At 35.6% G+C, this 19,588-nt stretch overlaps 1 protein-coding gene across 1 annotated transcript in view; it reads right to left on the reverse strand.

Moving 5' to 3' along the window:
- The window catches only part of LOC136036186 (protein dachsous-like), a 90,675-nt gene that overhangs the window by 40,284 nt on the left and 30,803 nt on the right, over positions 1 to 19,588 (reverse strand). The window contains exons 4-8 of the mRNA XM_065718262.1: positions 18,349 to 18,813; positions 13,300 to 13,472; positions 10,034 to 10,862; positions 6,207 to 6,485; positions 4,886 to 5,106 (exon numbers count right to left, since the gene is read on the reverse strand). Of these exons, the coding sequence (XP_065574334.1) occupies positions 4,886 to 5,106; positions 6,207 to 6,485; positions 10,034 to 10,862; positions 13,300 to 13,472; positions 18,349 to 18,813 (1,967 nt within the window). The remainder of the gene's footprint in view (positions 1 to 4,885; positions 5,107 to 6,206; positions 6,486 to 10,033; positions 10,863 to 13,299; positions 13,473 to 18,348; positions 18,814 to 19,588) is intronic.

Below are 19,588 nucleotides of genomic sequence, written 5' to 3' on the forward strand. Positions count from 1 at the left end.
GAAAGGGATGGGGAAATAATAGAAATATGTCATATAATCCAATGTTCGTCCTTGAATTCAAATAGTCTCTATCCCCTGAATGTCAGAACAATCTTCGATTAATCCCCTTCTGTCTGCCCCTACCTTATTTGGTTTCCGAGACAGTCTGTTTGGAAGTTGTTTTTTTTTCCTCTAAAAAGTTTTATAATCCTATCTCTTATTGTGAGATAAAATATGACGCAATATTTTGTATTAAATATGTAAATATGAAGCAAGTGAAAAAAGGTAGTACTATCTAACTTAGCTGAGTTGCATGAAAAGAAACAAATAATAATGTAAAAGGAATTAATATAAAACAAATAAAAGTTTTAAAATCCAAGATAGATTCAAAGCCAATCTAAACTACTAAGTTAGTCCTATTTTTATCAACTATAACGAAAAAGAATTTGGTTGTGCATGACATATCATCAAAGGCTGGTGATTACATCAACAGGAGTTGCTTTATTTCTTAATCACTCATTTGTGTCAGGACAATCGATCATTTTCAAGCTCCTTTCTTTCGAATGCTTCTAGTCAAAATAAGGGCTACACTTGACCGCAAAAACAATCCATCTTAAGTGTGATACAGTGTTGCATAACCTGCAGCCCGACCGGTTACGTGCAGTCGGCAACTAAATTTAACAGTCCCTTAGAATTTTTAATATAGGTGAAAACTTAGCTCTCGGGAGCTACCAGTACCCCACTAGCAGAGAAAAAAGAAAGAAAAAGGGGACAAATCAGTGCTACTGACGCAAAAAAAGTAATGTTCCTTGTTATTCAACGTGGGGGCTGTAACTTTCCAGTCAGGGGTTTTGGACAATAGTGATTCCAATAATACAGTTTACATTTCAATCCGACACCGTTTTTGAGGGTTTTTAAGGCTATCTTTGGAAGCCCAATATCTACGTCTTTGGAGATAACATGACCCCCAACAGCCCTTAGGGAAAGTTCTTTAATTTATAAAATTTGCCTATTGTTTACGGATAGTATTTGTTATTGGGAAGTACGCATACATTTTTGGAGTGTGGAGGGGAGGACGAAATTTCTGCTTGAAGGGTTTTGCACGGGGAGAATTTTCGAGGAAGAAGGAAATATCCAGAAGTGAACTTTAGTAGACTGAGGGAATTTACCAGAAGTCCTATATGAAATTTCTTTATATGTATTGCTTTCTCTTTAACGGCTCAATTTTACACGTGGACGTGTTAAGGGCAATTTTCCGGGATAAATTTTCACCAGGATTGAATTGTCCAAAAGATATTTCCATTGGGGGGGGGGGGTGGAGCCAGATTTGATGGCGTTATTTAAAAAACGCTCAGAAACTAAATAAAAAAATAAGTTTTTTCAACTGAAAGTAAGAAGCAACATTAAACCTTAAAACGAACAGAAATTATCAAATGCATGAGGGGGTTTCCCCTCCTCAACACCTCGCTTTTTGCGCTATAATCTAAATTTTGTCTCAATTCTTTAAAAACGACTCCTGAAACACAAGATTCGTTTTATTAGAACAACAAGCAACTTTTTTAAAAGTATGGAAAAACTTCGTGAAGAGCGAGGTGTTGAGGAGAAAGGAATCCCACTCATATACGTAATAATATCTGTTCGTTTCAAGTTTTAATGTTGCTTCTTACTGTCAGTTGAAAAACTTGTTTGTTTTTTATCCATTAAGATCATTGGAAGTCACACTTACCATTCCCGAATCAGCTTCGAATGAGAATTTTTTCTCCCTTGTTTTTTCAAAAAGCATTTTAAATCTTCGCTTACTATGCGCCTAACTTAGTCCTTTACTAGCCTGCAGCGGTCGCTGCAACCATTATTTGAAAATCAGCAATGCCTTGTTAAGTTCTACCCAAAGTCCCCTCCCAAAGGCGTCAAAAAATATACCGGAGTAGGCACATAGAAATGGTTAGAGGCACCACTGAACCACTGTTGCCAAACTCCATTATTTGGTAGCACCAGAATTTTTATTTGAACAACAAATCTTACTAAAAATAAAAGTACCTGGTTTCGAAGTCACTTCATACCTTTGGCAATTTAGATATTTAAGAAATTCAAATTCCCAATTAGAATATATCATGTTCGATATAGGACAATGAGCTTCATCTGACGCCAAAGAATTGGAGCAAAAAATATCCTACGCGCTTACGTCAAAGAGTCTGTACCCCCTTGGAATTGCCAGGGGACACGCTGCTGGTTTAATTACTACAGTGAGCTATGCAGGTAGGCTCTTGAATCTTAAACATTTTACAACCGCACGTTGATTACGCCTTCGGGTTAACAGAAGTTTCCTAAGGTTCTTTAATGCAATAAATACCACTAGATATAAAAGTAGAAAAAGTAGCTGTAGTCGGTGGAATTTAATCAAAAGATATCTTAAGAGCTTGTCTGACTCAATTGTGAAAATTTTGGCTTAGAAGGCGTTTATGACTTTCTAAAAAAAAAAACATAAAATAATGTTTCCTTCGCTGTATAAACAAATAACAAGACTAGGAACTACAATGAATTCTATTTTCTTAAACTGGAGAATCATATAATATTTGAAATGAACGTAAAGTAACAATAAGAAGTACTATTAATATCGAGTTGCAACAAAGTAAGTAACAGTGAGCGAGTGTGCATCACAATCAGATATTAACACACAATAGCTTCTAGAGAAGAAGTGACTTCTTTTTTCACATTTACAAGTCTTTATTAGCATTAGCATTAGAAGTGCTCACTCACAGAAAATTAGGCTCCCTCACAAATCTTTATTTTAGCGTTATAGCGCAGGAAATTTCCAATCTCCTCTTTGTGTTTGATTAATACTTTAGGAAAAATTTCCCCAACAAGAAGTTTTCCTAGGAAAGTAGAAAGCAATATAAAGAGCTAAAATAGTTCGAAAAAGTTACATACTAAGTCAAATTTAAGACGAACAGAAATTATTATGGATGAACGAATGAAACCTAAGACATACAAAAAATAAGATGAACACTACTACTATTATTACTACGGCACTTGTGCATTATTCGGTACACACTCGAGAAATGAAGTTTGGTAAATCGTAATGAAATATACCAAAATATGATGGAAATACAATAATTTAGTAGTAAAATTATGAAAACTACAACAAAGAATTAAGGCGGGAAGGGGGGAGGGGTACAGAACGCATTATATTAAACACGAAATCTCACGAAATGACTCAAATCAGAGCAAAATCACACAAAGGTTGGAGAATAGCCCAAACATTTATATGTGATCTTTCCTTTGACTATATAAGCCAATATTTGAATATTGAATGATTTTTCAAATTAATTGAATTAAAGTCACAATTTAACGTAAAAACTTGTTTGGGTACTCATAAAGGGGAATAGACAAGGCATTTGCCCCCACCCTTTCCTTCCAGCCCTAAAGCACCAAAATATACAGCAATGACAAAGTTTCGTAGGAAATCGAATGAATGTGACACTTTTCTGGCAAATACTCTTTTTCAAACTTATTTAAAATTCTTACAGGGTACAGGCTTGCCCCCCCCCCCCCAAAAAAAAAAATTATTTTGAGTACCCATGGCACCAAGCTGTAGCACCTCCACTAAATATTGCCACAAATAAAAACAAAACACAAAAGGTGGTTCTGAAACTTGAACAGTCCCAAATAAAGCCTGAATCTCAAAATCTACTTAAAACGAATATCGTACATTTTAAATTTATAAGTGGTTTCAACTTTTCTCCAAGTTCTTGCAGCCTCTCTCTATCTCTCTTCCCGTTGCCTAAGCAAACTGCTTTCTTTCTCTATTTCTGCTGCCTAAGCAGACAGCAGTCTGTTCAGTGCTTAGCAGTCTGAAAATGACTGCTCAGATACGAAGAAACACTTCGAGGAACTATTAAGTTACACTGGCGGCCCACGTCTTGAGTTGGCTGAATTATATAGAAGAAGCTAATTCTTTAAAAATAATCGTTTTGATGTTTCCTGTACTTTAAATCAATCTTTCATGAAAGATTGATGAATGAACCACAAAAGTACAACTTAACAAACCCGTTAATATCTTTAAAAAATACTTTCTTAATAATCGCTGGGTTTCAAAAGTGTACCGCAGTGGGTTTTTTCCTATATCAAAGGCTTGAACAATTGATTAAAAAACAAAATGAAACCTAATTTAAAAGTAAAAATAATATGAATTGTTTGTATATCGAAATCGAACTAGTTGCCCCGTGGAATGTCATATATTAAAATAACTATTGATTTTTAGTTTGTTCTCTACAGGAAAATCCGATAAATTTTAAATCTAGATATTCAGGTTTTTAGCCATTAAAACAAGAATTCAGGAGCCTAGGTAATCTCGATAGGATCATAACAACAATTTATATTTTTCTGGCCTATTTATAGGCCTATCTATCTGGCCTCCTACCCCACTCCTTTTTTCTCAAAATCATCCGATCAAAGCTATGAGAAAGCCATTTAGTCACAAAAAAATTGATATGCAAATTTCGTTTTAATTATTAATTTCAATTGAAAAAACTTTTTCATATTTATTTTTTCATTGTTTTTTTTTTTAAATAATTCATGTGCAGAGAGCCATAACCAAAACATGCATTAATTCAAAAACTTTCAGAAATTAAATAACAAAAACAAGTTTTTGCAACTGAAAGTAAGGAACAACATTAAAACTTAAAACGAGCAGAAATTACTCCGTATTCATTTAATATCTACATTTCGTTTTAAAGCATAATTTTAAGCGCCACTCCCAAAGTCCTCTGTAACCATTTGCAGCGCTGTTTGCAGTTACGTTTCTAGTTAAGCAAAATCTTGGAAGCTCTACCCTAACGATTGGACGCTTACTCTATTACTAAGGGTAGTTTAACAATTATAGTATGTTCACGAAAGGCCGACTTACCTTAAATACTACCTTTGTAGTAGAAAATGTGGGTCTGTTATCATTCAAATCCAGAACTTCTATCTGCAAGGCCCTTTGCGATTCCTTTGGTGGTTTTCCCCCATCCCGTGCAGCCACGGTTAAGCGATAAAGTGGCCTTTCCTCGTGATCAAGTGTGACGCGAGATCTTATAACACCAGTAGTTTCATCTATAGTGAATGTTCCAGAAGAATCTCCGTCTTCTAAAATGAAAATGTGTCCTTTTTCTGAGAAAATCAATTTAGTATTGAACCTTCAAAAATAGAAGAAATACTGAATTTATTTTATTTATAAGAAAATAAAACATGTTTGTCGGTAACTTGATAGTAGGCAGACCATTGAATGGATTCACCGTGTTCAAGGGGAAGACTCAGCAAAAGCCAAATAGGCCTAATCCATTTTATTGTTACGATAATTAATATAGCTATTTAGTCAATATTTATGCAGACAAAATAAAAAAAAAATTATTTCGAATAAAAGTAAAGAGCTAAATTAAAATAAAACTGAACAGAAATTATCCTTTATATGATGGGGACTGTGGCCCACGCTCTTAAAGCAAAAGCTTTAACTAGCGCTTAACTGAAAATAATTTAGAATGCCACAAACACAGCCAGTTGGTGAATGCAAGGGTTTCATCTACCGATTGCCCGTCAAACAGAAAATTATCTTGAACAGAAAATTATCTGTTCACGAAAATATTCGTGAACAGAAAATTATCTTGGTTGAAGCCGATGCGGATGAATAAGCCCTTTCATTTTCAAGGCATTATATATATATGTTACTGTGAAATATTGAAATGGGAGAGAATATTGACCATCAACGGAGAATGTCCGAAATTACTTTTTTTTTCCTTGGATTTAGTCAACTTTGCCAGTCAGCTTTTTCAGTTTTATGTAAGGTTTGATGGTGATAGTTTAGGTTAGATTTTTAACCCATTTCTGAGATTTATAACCAAATTTAACCTAACCTAATCGAATTTTAACCTTTACTATCAAACTTTGCGTAAGGCTGACAAAGCTGATTGGATCCAAGAAGAGAAAAAAAAAATCGGACATTCACCGGTGAAAGTCGACATTTACCAGAATTCGGTCTTTCACTGTAACATATGTATAAAAAAGCACACAAAAAGAGCATTTGTTATTGTAGCATCGGAGGGAGGGGATAAGGAAGCGAGGGTCAAGCTTTAGCTTAAAGAGGGTTTTAAGGGTGGTGGCTGCCCTCAGGCGGCGACAAGTGGTTTTTGATATGAGCAATCTTGTACATAGAAAGTGAAAACAGTAGCTGTGAAGATTTATATGCTTACGTTTGACAATCCTGTATGAAATAGTCGCATTTTCTCCCTCATCTACATCAACAGCACGTATTCTTGTAACTTCGGTCCCTGGAGGCATTTCCTCTCTAATCGTCACAACAGAATCTTCCGGCTCCACTATATTCGGACTGTTGTCATTTGTGTCAGTTATGACGATCCGAACTTTAGCTTTCGAAGACCTTGGGGGATTGCCAAGATCTCGAGCCTCAGCAATAAGATCGTAAAAACTGCTTAATTCTCTATCAATTGGTTGCCGGATAGCAATCTCACCTAAAAATAAACAAGGATTTTAGATAAATGTCTAAGTATTTTTTGGCTTTCAAAGAGAAAATCTTTAAAATTTAAATCTACACTTCAAATAAGTATGTATTGTTTCAAATCAGTTGGTAGTTAAATAGACTAGTTAGTTTAATGTTGACCTGCAAAGCAAAACGGAAGAGGACGGGTACGCAGGAACGTATCCGGGGTTTTTCGTGTGGGGGGGGGGGGGGTTCGGGGTTTACAAAAAGCTTTAAAATGCATCAACATTTATTTATACTCATTTTTGTTGTGTTTTTACGAATCGGCCCAACATTTCGAGGGGGTTCAAACCCCCTGATCCCCCTAGATTCGGCCTTGAGGGTTTAAATTGTTTGGAGGCTATGTTTGTTCTTTTACTTAACTGGGCCCCCTCCCAGTCTCATTTTTCCCCAAAGTCACCAGATGAAAATTTTGAGACGGCCATTTTGTTCTGCATAGTCGAAAAAGTTAATAACTATGTCATTGAGGACGACTTAATCCCCCACAGTCACCGAGGGAAGGGCAGCAAGTTATGAACTTGGCCCATTTTTTACATATAGCACTGGTTATTGGGAAGTATTCTGACCTTCTCAGGGGGATTGTTTCTGGTGGTAGGGGGTCGGGGGGGGGGGGAATTCACGTAAGAGGATCTTTCCATGGAGAAACAAACCAATGAGAAATTAAATAAAATGAACAAGTTTTTTTCAACTGAAAGTAAGGAGCACCATTAAAACTTAAACTGAACAGAAATTATTGCATATATGAAGGGGTTCGTCCCTCCTCAATACCTCCCTCTTTACGCTAAAGTATTTTTAGTAATTTCAGAAGAGATGTTTATTCTAACTAAACGGACTTTGCGATTCATATGGCCATTCTTAAAGAATCGGAACAAAATTTGAACTTTAGCGTTCGAGGTATTGACGAAGGGGTGAACCCCCTCATGTATGTAATAAAAAATATGCGAGTCGTTACGTAATGTATGTATAAAAATATAATCGTTACGTAAGTTAATTTGTAAATTACTTATATTTATTATTAATAAAAACGTTGTAAATAAAATTGAAAGTTCTAGTTGCCCTTTTAAGTAACAAAAAATAAGAGAGAATCTAGGCCCCCTCTCCCGTCCCTTTTTCTCAAAATCGCCCGATTAAAACTTTGAGAAAACCTTTGAGAATGCAAATTTCGTTTTAATTATCCATGTACGGTGAGCCAAAATCAAAACCTGCATTAATTCAAAAATGTTTAGAAATTAAATTAAAAAAACACGTTTTTCAACTGAAAGTAAGGAGCAACATTAAAACTTAAAGCGAACAGAAATTATTACGTATATGAGGGGGTTCGTTCCCTCCTCAATAATTTCAATAATTCTCTAATTTCAAAAGAGCTATTTATTCCAATAAAACCGCGTTTGTGATTCAGGGGTCATTCTTAAAGAATTGTTAATTTGTAAGTTATGTATATTTATTGCTAATAAAAACGTTCGTAAATAAAATCAAAAGTTCTAGTGGCCTTTTTAAGTAACAAAACATTGGAGGGCAACCATGCCTCTTCTCCCGTCCCTTTTTTCTCAAAATCGTCCAATTGAAACTTTGAGAAAGCCATTTAGCCAAAAAGTAAATTAATATGCAAATTTCGTTTGAATTATTCATTTACGGTGAGCCAAAATCAAAATCTACATTAATTCAAAAACGTTCAGAAGTTAAAAAAAAGTTTTTTTTTAACTGAAAGTATTCAGCGACATTTAGACTTAAAACAAACAGAAATTATTCCGTATATGAAATAGGCTGTCTCCTCCTCAACTCACCACTCTACGCTAAAGTTTGACTATTTCTCACAACTCTACATTTTAAAACGATAAAAAAAAAAAATTCAGCGTAAAGAGCGGTACGTTGAGGAGGGGACAGCCCCTTTCATATACGGAATAATTTCTGTTCGTTTTAAGTTTTGAAGTCGCTCCTTGTACGGTTTTGAGTTTCCAATAAAGCAAAAATGACTTATTTATCGAAGGATAGTCCTCTTATTAATGTGAGAAACGAAAAAAAAATATCATATTAACAATTCTGAAATTAAATAAGTAAAATTGAGATTAAAACGCAAAACGGGGATAAAATGTCCTAGGCCAAAGAAAGGTTACCATTGCCCCCCACTCCCTCTCCCATTCATGCAATTAAAGTGACACCAACATTATTGTGGATTTAAAGGTTGTGGACACGAATAAACACTTTGATCATTAATATTTATTTGTTTAATCGAATCTTTTTTTTTCTAGTCAGCAGCTTGATCCTAATAAAAGCAAGCACCAGATCTGAAGCAGGTTTGACAAAACCATTTGAAAGACTTCAGTGAAAGAATTTACGTTTCCTTTCATTTGAACAACGTACATTTTACTATGACAAGACAAGTAGAGTTATGTAATGTTCAGAGGAATGTGGCACTTTAAATACGGCTTATAGACAGATAATAAATGCCGATTATAGCTGATAGAGCAATGAGATGAATCAGCAAGTCATTAGTACAGAGAAATATGACAAGCACCCAAATACAAGAACAAAATATACCTGATTCAAATACACAACTCGCCGTGGCGTTAATTCCCAAAAATGTAGGGGGGGGTAAAATTTATTTCTCAAAGTCTAGAGGGAGGTATTTTTTTATGAAAACTCAAAAAAAAGGCATTTTCAACAAAAATATAAAAAAGGGTAGACTACGTGTCGGTTATTAGAAACATTCAGGAATTACGCTTACGGTACATCTCAGAAGACCGTTTTCGTTGCTCCAAGAAGAAGCGATTGGTGATGCAATGTACTGGGGTTAGACAGAATGAATTAAGAAGACCCGAGACGGACAATCATTTTGATGAAAATTATACAAAGGACCTTCTCAGTCCTTTGTATAATTTGGGCTATATATTTGCAAATTACGGAGAGGGTAGGTTTGGTTTCCATGATTTTGTTTCTAAAGTATTATTTTATCATCTTGTTTCGTTATTTTTCATTAGGACTTATCTAACTTCACTTTTTAGGTCATCCATCACTCTTATTTTTCCGGTTCTTGTTTCGTCACAGTTGATTCAATGTACGGTTGCACGAGCTGAAACAAAAGAGACGCATTGGCAGAATGCATGGGAAACATATAATTTGAACTATATATTTTTGAACATTAGGGGGGGGGATAGGGTGTAAGTTACAGTGGAGCTGCAGTCAAAGCCCGTTAAATACAATTATTCTGCATATTATTAAGCAATAATTGTTTTCTTAAAATGTCTCCTTCTCAATAGCCCCTAGCCTAGACCTTTAGTAAAAGTATTAAAAGCAAACTTGTTTTCTAGTCTTAACAAAATAGCATGATTCAAAATCAAACCTAAATATTATTATTTCGTCAAGTGAGGATAACCAAAAATACACAAAAAAGTGGAAGTCAGTTCTCTTGAAACTTTGATTACAGCTTAGTTTTTCGATACACGGTTCTACTATTGTGTTTGTAAGAAAAAGGAGCAACCACATTAAGTAAAGGAAATGAGTTAAAACACTAAAACTTACCTGTTGTTGGATTAATCTGAAATGTTCCATTTGCATTTTCTAGGCTATATCTGATATCAGCATTCATATCCATATCATAATCAGCTGCAATTACTTGTCCCACAAGGGTCCCCCTGTCTGTATTTTCTTCTACAGTAAACTCATAATGGGGCTTAGAAAATATTGGTTCATTGTCGTTCACGTCTAAGACTTGAACAATGACACTAGCAGATGCACTACCAGGCGGGGAGCCATTATCCATTGCAATTACTGTAAACACAAATTTATCCCGGGTTTCACGGTCTAGGACTTTCTTCAAATATAAACTACCACTGTTAGGAAATATACCGAAAACACTTTCTGTTTCTTCATCCTTGATTTTGTACGTTAAACGGGCATTATTGCCTGTATCTTGATCTGTTGCTTTTACTTGCAAAAATTGAGTATTAGAAGGCAAGGATTCAAGAACACTCACATCATACTCTTTCTTTTCAAATACGGGAACATTATCGTTCACATCTTGAACTTCTATATTTAAAGTCACATTAGACCGTAGTGGAGGATCTCCTCCATCCACAGCAACAATAATCAATGAGTATTTTTGTGTTCTTTCATAGTCAAGCTTTTTAGCAAGAGAAAGGTAGCCAAATTTAGGATCTATGCGGAATGACTGCTCTGGATTTGTATAAAGTTCAAACTTAACAACTCCATTGTCTCCACTGTCTAAGTCGTCAGCGTGCGCAGCGTATATCGCAGAACCTAGTTCTGAGTTCTCAGGCACTGAAATTTTCACAACTGGGGAATCGAACTCAGGAGCATTATCATTAATATCGCCAATAGTTATATTGACCTGGAATAATAATAGTTAGAAACTTATAAAGATAGTTCAGTATAATAGGTAAAAAGTACAAAACACGGGTTTAAAATGGGATCAGTGTATACTGACGAATCTCGAGGGGGGTGAATAAAAAAAAACTGATGTAGAAGGTGTTATTGTGTCCCTTTCTCTTACACTCTCCCTTTATTTCGGATTTTATGAGTAATAATAACAGAATAGCTGAACAAAAAAAAACTGATTGCTGTTTTGTTTTTATAAGTTTTAAAGGATGGCCAATATAAAATCAATTTAAATTCACATAATGTGAGAAAAAAATTCGAAAACAACAAAAAAGCCGAGAAGAATTTTGACAAACTGGAAAAGAGACAAAATGAAGAGTAACCAAGAAATATAGTAGGTTATTTTAGCTCGTGAACCGATGAATTAGGCATTAAAAAAAAATAATAATAAAAACAGTTAAAATATGCGGAGGAAAAAAGGACCCCACATTATGAGACAGTGAGAATACAGTGCCGCCGCATTTCAGATGAGGTTCAAAAGTAAACTTTTTGTGCCAAGTTTTAGGATCCAGACATTTACAAATTGCCAACCTGGAGCAAAAAAGCACAAAAAAAGTCTTGTAATTTTTCTTCTCACTTCCATCCGCAATTCAACATTTGTTGAAACATTAATCAGAAAAATAATTTCTTAGTTTGACTTGTTAATTATTCTACACCGAGATTTTTCAGAAGGCAAGACACTCCCCTGGGTTTGTGTATTGAGGCCAATGGTATTCAAATTCGTAATGCTGTATTGTTTGTAACGACTGACATCGAAAAGTAATTATCAGAGTATTTGTCTAAATAATTTCCTCTGTTGTTTTCAGTTTTTTGGCCTTACTTCGTAAGTTTAAAATTTATCAATGGATGATAAAATAAATTCACAGAAGAATTTGTTTTTGCAATTGCTTGGGAGCCATTCCTTGACTATGTGTGGTCAGGTTTCTACCAAAGTTTATATAATTGACATATCTCTATATAATTGACATTCTATAGTTATTACTAGCGTTTGCTTGAAAACCCTTTAACCAAATTTTTGCACAAATAATGGTTATGACAAAAAAAAGCTCTGAACAAAAAAAAATAATTAAAAAGGGTTGGGGAGTGTATATTCATAAAAAGTGATTTAAAGTTAATCATCTTTTAGACAGATGGCTTTGTGACAATTCTTTATCTACTTGAACTTATTAGCTGGGGGTAAATTCCAGAAGCTTGGAAAGATGGCTACTGTATGCCGGTGCTCCGAAAACGTTGTTGACACCACTCCAAAAGACCCAAAATAGGGCTAATAGGGCAGGTTTAGTTGTTCCCCATGAGTCTCTCCAGTCTGTTAGTGAGAGGTTTGATGTGGCGTCGATGAATGTTTTCTACAATCACCTAAATTCACCTCCTTCTCTAGATCTTTCTCGTCTTGTGCCCCTAACTGTCCAACCAACAAGACAGACACGAAAGCACACAGCTCGGTCCAATTATCCCCATGAGCCTCTCCAGTCTGTTAGTGAGAGGTTTGATGTAGCGTCGATGACTGTTTTCTACAATCACCTAAATTCACCTCCTTCTCTAGATCTTTCTCGTATTGTGCCCCTAACTGTCCAACCAACAAGACAGACACGAAAGCACACAGCTCGGTCCAATTATCCCCATGAGCCTCTCCAGTCTGTAAGTGAGAGGTTTGATGTAGCGTCGATGACTGTTTTCTACAATTACCTAAATTCACCTCCTTCTCTAGGGCTTTCTCGTCTTGTGCCCCTAATTGTCCAACCAACAAGACAGAAACAAAAGCACACAGCTCGGTCCAATTATCTTGAGGCTGGTAAGCCGAGAACAAAGTACTTGAAGAGCAGCTTCATCCGAAGTTGCACCTCGGTCAAGGATGATCTTCCTGAGGAAGTTACCACAAAAAGTGTCTCTATTGACTCTTTCAAAAGAAGATTCAACAATCATCTAGAAACCTCGATAAAACACTACCGAAAAAAAAAGAAATTTAATCATACCTAGCGCTGCAAATTTAGGAACAAAGAACACGGATTTAGGAACAAAGAACGCAGATTTAGGAACAAAGAACGCAGATTTAGGAAAAAAGAACGCGGATTTAAGAACGTGAATTTAGGGACATATTAACTGAAAATTAGCAGTTATAACATAGATTCAAAACAAAAAAAACGTTTCTAATCTACAGAAGTGAATTATGGTAAGCGTTTACTCTCTTTTAGAAAACACAATCGTCTTAATATGCATCTAAAACAATTCAACACAATAGTAAGGAAATGGGTTAAACGTTTTGGACGCAGGAAGAGGAAACGTTAAAGTCATAGAAAATCAATAAATGTTATAAAGTGCTAAAGTAAGGAATGCTTCTCTTTTAGGGCCGTCAAACCCCTTAAATCTTCTTAACCAGGAAATGGACTTACCTGAGTGTGCCCGAAAGAAGGAGGTTCTCCAGAAGTGGCAGCAACATTCAAGAGAACATAGCGGTGAATTTCATGGTCCAATGGAGCGTTGGTTCTGATAGTACCTGTTTCTGCATTGATCGTAAAGTAACTGTCGGGATCTCCGGAATATATAGAATACCGTATATTATCGTCTTAAAAAAAAGCAAAAAATATCACTTTAAGCAGGTATGACAAATATTCGTGCTATTACTATAATCAGCAATTCATTTCAACAACTATGCATACTCCAAGCATGATGGCTATAGGGGGCGAGGGAAATTTCGAGTCCATGCTCACCTATCCCCGAGATATCAGTTTTTTCCTTTTTTTTGATTTAATTTTTCTGTTTTTTACATCTTTTTAACGCTAACTGCATCACCAGCATATACATCAGCATTGCAATGACGTTGTCACACTTGATGTATGGAGGAATTTTTCATGTATGGAGAAGTTTATATTAAATTGCTTAAAGATCCAAAATTTGGTAATTGCAAAAATATTTGAATTTATTTTGATAAGGGATTACAACAATTCAAAAACCCTAAAAAAAAGTTTGAAGCTTAGTAGAAATCGCTGATAGAAATCGGAATTGCGGTAATAACCAAATATATTTGAATAGCCCTAGTATAAAAAGATACTAAATTGCGTAAAGAGCACGAAACTGGTAATTGCAAAAATATTGTGTATATATTTTAACAAGGGATTATAACTGTTCAAAAGCTTCAAGAAAGAAAATCGAAAGTTTGAAGCTTAGTAGAAATCGTTGTTAAAAAAACATCATTACCGAATTTCTTTTCTTATAAGTATAAGCAATGTCTTTTTAAGATATGCAAAAAGTTGAAAATTTTCTTAAGTTCACTTCAAAATCACTAAAGTTATTACGTAAACTGCAAAAATATTTGGGGTGCCAGGGCAATAATTTTAGTGTTTAAATTCAAACTAGAAAAATGCCTAAACATTTTTAAATTAGTTTTTTTTTTAGATAAATCCATTCGCTACGTGATTAAGTTTACAGGTTTGAACGAAACCAGTTATATAATGTCAGTAGAAAGGCCCAAAAACCGAAAATTTGCAATTCTTACAAATAATGATTCGATATTTTGACAAGGGATTACAACAATCAAAAACCTTAAAAAAAACAAAAGTTTAGTACGATTGTATTTTGGCCTTGTTTGAGCTAGAAAAATGTTTTGTGGTACAAATACTAGAATTGGGTTGGTTGCTGTAACACAATCCCTTTAATTAATGAAGAGCGGCGCTACAGCTTCGAACTTCAGTTCAAATGAAGCCTTTAAGATATCTTGGACCACTGATTTGATACAGTCATCCTTGATGACAAAATCCAGGTGAAAAAACACACATCCGTAACCATCCTTTTCGAAATAAATATAAAAGTTCGTTCTTTTTTTACTTTGAGGCCAGAAAACCTCTGCTATGTGGCTCTCGTGCATCGTAAACTGGATTGTTTAACATTCTTCAATATCAATTCCATTAGGAGTGTTTCCACCTTTTACAAAGATTTTAAAAATTTCCTTGTGCTTACAATTTGAATGGTAACTTAAAATTAAATGAATCTTGCGCATTTGGAATTCATCAAGTTTAGTCTTGCCCATCAAAAGTTACGAACCTGTGAATATTTGGCTTAATTTCGAAAAAAAGAGGAAAACCCCCCTAAAAGTCATAGAATCTTAATGAAAATAACTCCATCAGATTCAGCGTATCAGACAACCCTTCTAATTCAAGCTCCTATCTGCAAAAATGTAGACTTTTGTATTTTTTACCAGAAGAAAGACCACGGATGCGTGTTCAGTTGTTTGTTTTTTCTTTTTCCCAAGGGTGATCGTATCGACCCAGTGGTCCTAGAATGTCGTGACAGGGCTCATTCGAACGGAAATTAAAAGTTCTAGTGCCCTTAATTAGTGACCCAAAAATGGGGGGGGGCAACTAGGGCCGCCCACACGCTCATTTTTTCCCGAAGTCACCGGATAAAAATTTGTTGATAGCCATTTATAATAACCATGTCGTTTAGGACGACTTAATCCCCCAAACTCCCCGAGGGAAGGGCTGTAAGTTCTGAAATTTACCCATTGTTTACATATAGTACTGGTTATTGGGAAGTACAAAGACGTTTAAGACGTTTTCAAGGTTTTTTTTACTGGTGTGGGGGGTCGGGGGGTGGGCTACGTTGGATGATCTTTCCATGGAATAATTTTTTATGGGGGAAGATAATTTCTATGAAGGGGCACTGGATATCCCGGTATTATTTAAAAAACGATCAGAAATTCAATAAAAAAAACAAGTTTTTCGATTGAAATTAAGGAGTAAGATTAAAACTTAAAACGAACAGAAATTATTACGTATATGAGGGGGTTCATCCCCTCCTCAATACCTTGCTTTTTACGCTAAAGTATTTTTAGTAATTTCAAAAGAGCTATTTATTCTAATTAAACGGCCTTTGTGATTCAGGGGTCATTCTTAAAGAATTGGAACAAAATTCGAACTTTAGCGTAAAGAGCGAGGAATTGAAGAGGGGATGAACCCCCTCATTTTCCGTATATGAGGGAGTTAACCCCCTCGTCAATACTTTGTTCTTTACGCTTAAGTTCAAATTTTGTTAAATAATGTCCGATATAAACAATAATTTATTTGTGTTATTTTTCGGCCAATTTTAGCATTTAATTTTATATCAGGTAGCTCAATACGCGGTAATAAACTTAATACGAACAGAAAATATTATGTGTTTGAGGGAGATCGCCTCTCCTCAATAGCTCGCTTTAACGCTAAAGTTTTTTTCTAAGTTTTAAAAGAGGTTATTATTCTAATTAAACAGCCTCTGTGATTCAGAGTCATTCTCAAATAACTAGAACAAAAATCAAACTTTGGTTATTATAAGGTTATTTATAGTTAAATAAAGTAAAATTAATATGCAAATTTCGTTTTAATTATTCGTATACGGGGAGCCAATTTTAAAATCTACATTAGTTCAAAAATGCTCAGAAATTAAACATGAAAACAATTTTTTTTCAACTAAAAGTAAGGAGCGACATTAAAACTTAAAAGGAACAGAAATTATTCCGTATATGAAATTCCCTCCTCAACGCCCCGCTCTTTACGCTAAAGTTTGACTCTTTTTCACACCTCTTCTTTTTTAAACAATAAAGAACTTTAGCGTAAAGAGTGGGGAATTGAGAAGGGGACAGCTCGCTCTTTACGCTAAGTTTTTTTTTAGTACTTTCATAAGAGCTACTTATTCTAACTAAACCCTTGGCGGTTCACGGGTCATTCTTAAAGAATTAGAACAAAATTCGATCTTTAGCGCAAAGAGCGAGGCATTGACGAGGGGGGCCCGCATATAAGTAATAAGAATATAAGAATATAGAAGTTCGTAACGGGAGTTAATTCGTAAGTTACGCATATTCATTACTAATAAAGACGTTCGTAAATAAAATTCAAAGATCTAGTGCGCTTTTTCTGTAACCGAAAAAATTGGAGGGCAACTAGCCCCCCTCCCCAGCCCCTGTTTTCTCGAAATCGTCCGATCAAAATTTTGAGAAAGCCATTTAGCCCAAAAAAGTAAAATTAACATGCAAATTTCGTTTTAATTATTTATGTACGGTGAGGCAAAGTGAAAAGCTGCATTAATTCAAAAACGTTTTAAATAAAAAAGTTTTTTAACTGAAAGTGAGGAGCGACATTAAAACTGAAAATGAATTATGAAATGAAAATGAAAACAGAAATTATTCTGCATATGAAAGGGGCTGTTCCCTCCTCAGCGCCCCGCTCTTTAAACTAAAGTTTGACTCTTTCTAACAACACTACCTTTCAAAACAATAAAAAACATTAGCGTAAAGAGCGATGCGTTGAGGAGGGGACAGCCCCTTTCATATACGGAATAATTTCTGTTCGTCGTAAGTTTTAGTGTCGCTCCTTACTTTTAGCTTAAAAAGAACTTGTCTTTTTTTTTAATATATATAGATATAAATAAGTTGTCTGTGTGTGTGTGTGTCGAGTGACGTCATGTTTGTGTGTCGACTGACGTCATGTTTGTCGACTGACGTCATTATAAGGATTGAGCTGTATGCGTCATGAAGTTGTTTGTCGACTGACGTCATGTTTGTCACTGATGAAATTACATACCGGGACACAAATGACGACCGGGACACAGGGAATATAAATGACGACCGGGAACCTCAAAGAGTAATTACAGACTGGGACACCCGGACACAAATCACGACCGGGACACAGGGAATATAAATGACGACCGGGACACAGGGACACAACTACAACGGGGACGCCGGGGGCACAGGAGGGATATATAAATGACGACCGGGACACACGGATTGTTCGAATAGAAATTATAGACCGGGACACAAATGACGACCGGGACACCGGGACACAGGGAATATAAATGACGACCGGGACACTCAAAGAGAAATTACAAACTGGGACACCGGGACACAAATGACGACCGGGACACAGGGAATATAAATGACGACCGGGACACAGGGACACATCATTAGAATAATGAGGCATAGATCTGAATACGGATTGTTTTCCCATGGACAATTATATATTGCATGTTCAAGAGTCAGTAAACCTGACAATCTATTTATATGCACAGACAATGGGACAGCGAAGAATGTTGTATATTCGCATGTTTTACGTAGTTAAAAACATATATATATATATATATCTATCTCTATTCACAGGTGGGACACAGGGACACAACTGCAATGGTGCGTAACTAATATGGCGCGTAACAACTTACGCGTGCGGGGGGGGGGGGGGCTTGGGGGCGCGAAGTGCCCCACCAACTAGGTGTTGGGGTGGCGCGAAGCGCCACCCCAACAGCTAGTATATATATAAGTTCTACCATACGTGTCAGACCTCTCCGTTCGATTCGGAGAACTGATCGTGATCTATAACATACAAATTCAGGGAAAGAAATGAAAAAATCAATTTTGAGAAATTTAACTTGGCCAAGATCCAGCTTAATATATATTTTAAGAAAAAACGCCTAGTACTTACCCGTAACACTTGAAGCCGTGACAGTTCCTACAACAGTATTTCTTTCAACATCTTCCCAGACAGAAAAAGTATATCGGGCTCTTTCAAATGTAGGCGGTTGATGGCTAGAATCAATAACACTAATCAAGACTTCAGCGTCCACTTCTGATCGCAAGCCCCCTCCATCGGTTGCAGAGATGTTTAACCTATGCATCGGTTTTGATTTACTTAACTGACGTTGGACATATATTTCACCGGTTAACTGCTCAATTCGAAAGAACTTATTATCATTTCCTGCTGTAATAGCATAATGAACAGATCCATATTTTCCAGAGTCCTTGTCAGAAGCCACTACAACCACAATCGGGGTTGGGAAGTTTTCCTTCTCTCGTAGGCTAACATTGTATTCCCGAGGGTAAAATATGGGTCGATTATCGTTTATGTCACTTATTTGTATTTTTACCATTGCCGTTGTACTTAAGCCTCCTAAAAGACAAATTAGAAAGTTTAAATAAATAGGACAGAAAAAGAAACCCCACGTGTCGTAAAAGATATTTGTTTATTTTCAGAAGGATCAAGAGCGTAATTAAATAAATTTTTACACAAATAATTAAGAGGAACAAAAAAAAATAATTATTGAAGATGAACCGCTGCAATAAATGTTTTCCTGGAAGACCTAATATAAAGCATTTATTAATTGGAAAGCAGTGCTAGTATTCCTATATAAGACTCCACAAGACTCACAAAGAGATATCCTTTTCTAAACTTCTTCCTAAATCAAAGTCTCCCATGATTTCTCGGAGATTCGGCATCGATTAATGAACCGATATCAAAGCTTTAGTCTTTTCCTCAGCAACGTGCTATGCAACGATTGGTTGAAAACGTACATTTTGCTTCGATTAGATACCAGGAAATTATCCAATACTATGATTCGCTTACAAGCGAGCTGCACTTTCAACTGCACAACACAAAGAACTCACTGAGTATCCTTTGTTAGGGGCACTCAAAATATATACCCTCAGTTTTTCAAAATAAAAAGTAGCTTCAGCAATAGCTAGATGTAGTTTCATGTTTTTTTTTTCAGAAATTATGGATTTGGAGGGATTTAAGGTACGTTAACAACAAAGAGAAGTTTGGCTACTGCCCCTGTCTTCCATCCACAATCATAAATGTTCTAAATATGTTACAAATGTTTTTTACATTGAAAAAACATTTATTACATTGAAAAGTAAAACACAGCGAATTCAAATCTTCAATTGCC

This window comes from Artemia franciscana, chromosome 15 (genome assembly GCF_032884065.1).
Source record: "Artemia franciscana chromosome 15, ASM3288406v1, whole genome shotgun sequence".
NCBI lineage: Eukaryota > Metazoa > Arthropoda > Branchiopoda > Anostraca > Artemiidae > Artemia > Artemia franciscana.